Source organism: Perissodus microlepis, chromosome 1 (genome assembly GCF_051167445.1).
Source record: "Perissodus microlepis isolate ML-2025 ecotype Zambia chromosome 1, ASM5116744v1, whole genome shotgun sequence".
Lineage (NCBI taxonomy): Eukaryota > Metazoa > Chordata > Actinopteri > Cichliformes > Cichlidae > Perissodus > Perissodus microlepis.
Genome location: NC_140461.1, coordinates 23180742 through 23186692, shown reverse-complemented (window position 1 = coordinate 23186692; position 5951 = coordinate 23180742). Strand labels below are relative to the sequence as shown.

Sequence of the window (5951 nt, the reverse complement as noted above, 5' to 3'; positions counted from 1 at the left end):
TTTGTTTGTCTTCGTGCAAGTTTTCAGCGCAATATTTGCGCATACAGGAAACAGCCACTCTTAAGATGTTTGCTAGGATTTATTTACAGTTCACTGAAATCGCTTCATCTTTTTCTAGTTTAATTTCTCTTATATATGACTACGGTAGCTTCATATTGTGTTATTAAATAAACAAAAAATTGCTTTTTGGAGTATGCTGCATTCAATGACTGCTGATAAATCTGACTGTCACGAAATTAAATTTCAAAATATTCGGATAAATAACAAAAAAACTAATCTCATAAAATATAATTTAGCTTAAAAATGGAAATATTACTATATAAAGATTATAAGTCAACTATTTAAGCACACGGTATATACATCATACAGGAAAAACTGGCATTCAAAAGGGGGCTGCTTTCTACTCCTGCTTTACGGGTTATAACTGAATGCAACGTATCACGTGACCGCATCTGCCAGCTCACAAGATGAACACTAATATGGCGGTGTGCATAGCTGTGATCGCAAAAGAGGTAATGATTGTTGTTATATATCACAGGTTTTATTTCCGTGTTGTGGCCATAGGTTAACCTTATATTGATAGACGTATCTAAGCACATGTTAGCTTTGTCTGAACGCTGTAAGGTCGGAAAGTTTAAATGCACCAACATGGCTATCGCCTAGCATTAGCTAGATTACCTGCTGTTACAGTTTTCTGAATCTTTCCCGAGCAAGTGCTCCAAAGACGATTCCTTTAATGTTTTTTTTCTTGTTCTTCTCTACATTTGTATGTGTTTTTGGCAGAATTACCCGCTATATATCCGCAGTGTTCCCACTCAAAATGAGCTGAAGTTTCACTACACAGTACACACCTCTCTGGATGTGGTGGAAGAAAAGATCTCAGCTGTGGGCAAAGCCTTGGGAGACCAGAGAGAGCTGTACCTGGGTCTGCTTTACCCAACAGAAGACTATAAAGTGTATCCTTTATTTTTAAGTAATTTTACTGCTTGTTTTGGTGGGAGCTATCCGTGTACTTACATCACGTTTCTTTCACTAAGGATAGAGTGATCTCACCTTAGACTAATTATCTTATTACATAAAATATAAATAAACCATTACTCTTCAAAATAGTGTGCAGAAGTATTTGGCCACGCCCATTTCTTTATATTTTGCTGGGAAAATCCTAACAAGCTATTAATAATAAGTCAGTATTTTGTATGACCACGTTTATTCATCAGAGCCTGAACTCTTAGACAACCTTTCTTGTAATCATCTTTAAACACACTTTTCCACCAAAACCATTTCAGATGACCGTGTGGCAAATAATGGGTGGATCCATGCTGAAATCCTTATAAACCAGACTTGCAGATTCGTCTCTTATCATTCTACAAAACCAGAAGTTGTCTTAGCTGGAATGTTTGGTCTCAATGTTTCCTGAAGAAAACACAAGTATCCTTGACTTGTAAAATAGATATGGGTATGTGACCAACTCCAAGGTGAAATTTGTAATTGTTGTCGACTCATCAAATACATCTTTGCGGGATAATGAAATAAGAAGTGTAAGTTGAGTTTGCTAAGCATCTACACATTTTCCAACAGAGCTGGATTAAATAAAATCCTGATGACAATTAACCTTACATTTCAAAGTTTAGGATGCACTGTGCACAACTAGAACACAATACTTGATTACGTCTTGTCGAGATGAACATAATCAACTTTTTGGGACTCGATTGGAACATTTATCTTCACAACTGACCCTGGTTTCATTTTCAGATGTTCAGGAAGTTGCACAACTCATTTACTGACGTTATGTGTAACCCGTTCCACAATCCTGGAGACACCATTCAATCCAAGTGAGTATACGCTGATGTTGCATTTGATGTCCCCCATTTATACAGTGATGTTTAACCAATAATCGATCCTCCTCCAGGGCCTTCGATGGGATTGTTTCTGGAATGATGGTACAAACTGCCTGATGCATCTTTTACCCAGTCTGCTGATCCTCCACTGTACATAAACACCCTTTATTTTATTTACTTGTTTCTTTAATTATGAAATACAACTGTAATAAAACTGAACTGTTAGACATCACTGTGTGTTATTTTACTACAAGTGGAACACCAGATCATTTTTATTTATTCACATACATAGCAAAGAACTTAAGTTATACATAAGGGGAAAATTTGTAGATTACATTGCAGGCAGCAACACAAAACATTCGTCAATTTGTAAAAACAGAGATGCAACTGCATAACATTTCGAGGATTGTCCCATGCATTCACAGCAACATAAGCTAATAAAGCGACATCTCTGAATTATGCACATCTCACCTTCATCACTGTGGTCATTTATGCACCTCTCATAATTGCCAACTTGATAATGGATGGAAGAATGTTTAAAATGACTTGTGTCACTTCTATCCTCCAACTTTATGCTGCGGGTAGACCTAGCGCTGCTGGGGGTAGTGCTGTCCACTCGACCCTGCCCCTAACTCCTCTGATGGTGGCGTGATAAGCAGCAGACATGGGTAACGTTTAGATGTCTGCTCATGGTAGTCCATGTGTCCCCACTGTCTTTTCCCCACTGGGGCTCCTCCGTAGTAAGGGTGGGGTGTTTGATGTTGTGGCCTGTTCGACTGGTAACGGAACCTGCCTCGAGAGCTGTTATGGTATCGGGGTGGACGGTAGCCACGACCTCTGCCTCTGGAGTGGGCGCCTCTGTGCCCTCCTCTATCAGTGGTGCTGATGCCTGGCATGTTAGTCCTCTTGGGCATTACCTGCAAGACAAAGGAGGCTCTTTACTGGTTAGGACTAATTTGGTTAAAAAGACAAACACTGAACACACCCAAGACCCTTTGGTGTTCTATTTTCACTTCCAAACAGGAAGTGGGGTTATGTCCAGTACACACGGCAAAATATCATTTTCCCAGTCTATTCCTTTGTGCTAAGCAAAACAACTTTAACTTTGTTCCAACCAAGAACAGTACAAAGAGTACAAACTTGTTTCTTCCCAAGCAAGAAGGTTATTTTGGTAGAATCTGATGCCACCTGAGATCTTTTCCCTCTTATGGTGCGGCAAGCTGTGCATGTACAACAAATGTACTGAGATTTGACTGGTATTATTGTGCACCTGAAATCTGCACGTCTTCAAGAAGTGGAGGGGGGGGGGGAGAAAAAAAAAAAAAAAAAAAAAAAGCATAGTACCCCCTCACCTTTAAGACTCTTCCTCTGAACAGAGTCTCATGCAGTCCAATGGCACTCTGTACAGAATCTCGATCGGAGAACTCAATGTAAGCAAAGCTGTGAAGATCAGAAAAGATAAAATGCACCAATTAGATATGGAGCCAACATTCATGTAGGTGTATGCTATGATCAAACAATGTTAGACTGCAAAAAAATAAAAATATATAGATGTATAAATACAGACTGAACCTACCCCTTAGGATGGCCGGAGAACCTGTCACACAGAATGGTTACTCTGTTGACAGGACCACAGCCATTGAAGTGGATCTCCAACTCATCTGCAGTGGCTCCATAGTCTACCTGAGATTTATTCAGTGTGTTAGACCAAAACTGTGACACCCCCCAAAAATATCCAAGTGTAGAAATGAATGTTCCTTACATTTCCAACATAGATCGACCTGTTGTCTGCGTCTATCCTCTCCTCGGGAGTCATGTTGTAGAAAGGTCCTGTGAAGGAAACAGACTTTATCCACTGCTTTTGCACATGCAACACAGGGAACGTGCAGTCTACATGAGTCATGCTAGGTGAAACTAACAATGATTACATTCACCAATATTATCTCTTTGACAATACACATCTCAGTCTGGCTCTTCTCTGACTGCATCTCTGCTCAGAGCAGGAACCAAAGAGGAGGATGGGGGGGAGGGAGACGCACAGGGGCAGAAAATAGCCACAGGCAGCGAGAAGGACACTTCTGGTTCTCTGGGGCTCACTGCTTCGTCTCATTGGGCAGTGATGAGGCACAACACTCGCAACCACTGTGAAGCGTCCCAGGTGTTGGCCAGATGGAGAAGAATGTGGTTATCTCACCTTCCTGGAGGCTGTAATGCTACACACACCTGGCTAAAAATACACTGTTGAGGCTTCTTGCATGCATTTAGCTATGCAGCTATACAATGTGGTACAACAAAGCACCGCTCCACAGATGAGATGCAAGCTGTCTCACCAGACTGAGGGCTGCTGGTCAGGAGCTGCATGTCCACTGCATCACACCTCTCCTCCTCCTTCAGTCTTTCCGACTCTTCTTCCATCTCCAGCTCCTGTACCCTGGCCTTGATGGCCAGCAGCTCCTGTGACACAACCAAAAAAGTAAACTTGAAGAAACTTTGGACTAAAGTAAGACGCTCAGCAATGATGGCAAATTAAAGAAAAACTTTAAAACAGATGCAGAAACATTTGAATCTTATGGGTAGTAGTACAATTAGTGCTCTCCAACAGCGCCATTAAAACAAAATTAGACATTTTTTTTTATGTTCATTTGCAGTTTGAGGTTAGAGGCTGGACAGATTTTGTCAAAAGGTACATTGGCATCTTCTGGAGGCTAGAGGGCATTGCTTATTCCTACTGGGTTAACATTAGTTGGGAACCTTCCCAGATTCACTGATCTGAAACTAGGCTTGTTGTCCGACTTGTGATAAAAAGATACTGATTTTTTTTGTCCCTCCTATGTTCCCAATATCTACTGCATATTTACATATACATGAGCTAATCTCCCTTAAAAAAAACAAACATGTTCAAATTGAGCTGTCCTGATATTTCTGGGCAGCAACGTAATCTAATCACGCCTGAAGTGCAGCACAAAACGTAGCTATAACCGCACTTAACCCGGACCTACAATGCGCCGAGTGGCCCAGCTTTTCACTCTGCATCTTAGATGTGGCTCAGTGGTGTTCTTATCACACAACGTTTGTCGGGGATATACAATACGACACTGCGTTTGCGCTCGTTTGCTTAGCGTGACGAGCTTGGTTTATTGCACCGCGTCGACATATAGCACACAAGCAAACAAATAACCCGTGTCAAACCTGCTTTTTGCCCACCGCCAGCACAATAATAGCCCATGCTCACCGGGTCCTCCGTGAATAGCTCTCCGATGGACTCGCCCTCGAGGTAGCCGTACTCCAGATGATTTTCCGCCATGCTTACTGCTCACACATAGCATCTGCAAAGCTGACTGCAGCTTGCCAAAACCGCCTCAGAAAAATATCCCTGACAGGGAGGAACCCGGTGGACGGTCCGCAAACAAACGCGACTGCACAATTTGAGGTAACCTAATAGATATCACCTGTGAGTGAGGCGCATGGCGCGCGGGACTGATTGACAGACGAGCGCACGTGAGCGCGGTTTTTCTTTTGTGTGGAGGCTCTTCCTCTCAGTGGCGTACCTACTGTACGTGGGGGCCATGGCTGCCCCCTACACTACAAACACGCATACCTCACCACAGTTTACCCACATGAGTGAACTAGTACAACTATAACTACAAAAAGCCTGTAAAATGATATTTGCGCATCCCATTCTTCATTGTAAAATTTGATTTATTTTATACGTTTGAAATCATTAGAAGTTTCTAATAATGAGCTACACAGGCCGCTAGACTCCCATTTTACTTTTTTTTTTTTTTAGCAGAAATGGGCATGTTTACTGCTTGGTTTTAAAAAATAAAGCTCTCTATAGTTTATTTTTCCCTGATAATAACTGTATGTATAAACCACCCAATTCAACTTTATGTACGGGGGGCCCTTTGAGCAACACTTGGGTGTCTCTATATCTGTCTTATAACTATAATTTTAGTTAATTTTAGTTACTGATCTGAAGTGAACCTCCTGACCTCTGTGTTGTTGGTGGCTTTTGGATTATTATAACTGTGATTATCTGTCAAAGCTTTCCATCCATCCTCTTAAGCTTATCCAATTCAGGGTCACAGGGGGCTGGAGCCTATCCCAGCTGCC

General features: G+C 41.6%; 2 protein-coding genes across 2 annotated transcripts; one reads left to right on the top strand and one right to left on the bottom strand.

The window, feature by feature from the left end:
* Positions 1-419: 419 nt before the first annotated feature.
* On the top strand, positions 420-2070 carry trappc2l (trafficking protein particle complex subunit 2L). Its single transcript, XM_084936178.1, has 5 exons — positions 420-512; positions 784-956; positions 1451-1538; positions 1753-1832; positions 1910-2070. The coding sequence occupies exons 1-5, from the start codon at positions 468-470 to the stop codon at positions 1953-1955; spliced, it is 432 nt and encodes a 143-aa protein (XP_084792304.1). The 5' UTR covers positions 420-467; the 3' UTR covers positions 1956-2070.
* Positions 2071-2092: 22 nt separating this feature from the next.
* Positions 2093-5394, bottom strand: pabpn1l (PABPN1 like, cytoplasmic). Its single transcript, XM_084936166.1, has 6 exons — positions 5071-5394; positions 4169-4292; positions 3601-3668; positions 3415-3521; positions 3191-3278; positions 2093-2755 (listed from the first exon to the last, which is right to left on the bottom strand). Exons 1-6 carry the CDS (start codon positions 5140-5142, stop codon positions 2426-2428), a joined length of 789 nt encoding a protein of 262 aa, XP_084792292.1. The 5' UTR covers positions 5143-5394; the 3' UTR covers positions 2093-2425.
* Between the last annotated feature and the right edge of the window lie 557 nt (positions 5395-5951).

Excerpts from the sequence above, each read along its gene's own strand:
- trappc2l (XM_084936178.1), top strand. The coding sequence starts at position 468 with ATGAACACTAATATGGCGGTGTGCATAGCTGTGATCGCAAAAGAG. Across the intron at positions 513-783 it reads TAGCTGTGATCGCAAAAGAG|AATTACCCGCTATATATCCG; the intron begins GTAATGATTGTT and ends TGTTTTTGGCAG. Across the intron at positions 1,833-1,909 it reads GGAGACACCATTCAATCCAA|GGCCTTCGATGGGATTGTTT; the intron begins GTGAGTATACGC and ends ATCCTCCTCCAG.
- pabpn1l (XM_084936166.1), bottom strand. The coding sequence starts at position 5,142 with ATGGCGGAAAATCATCTGGAGTACGGCTACCTCGAGGGCGAGTCCATC. Across the intron at positions 4,293-5,070 it reads AGCTATTCACGGAGGACCCG|GAGCTGCTGGCCATCAAGGC; the intron begins GTGAGCATGGGC and ends GTTGTGTCACAG. Across the intron at positions 3,279-3,414 it reads TTCTCCGGCCATCCTAAGGG|CTTTGCTTACATTGAGTTCT; the intron begins GTAGGTTCAGTC and ends TGATCTTCACAG.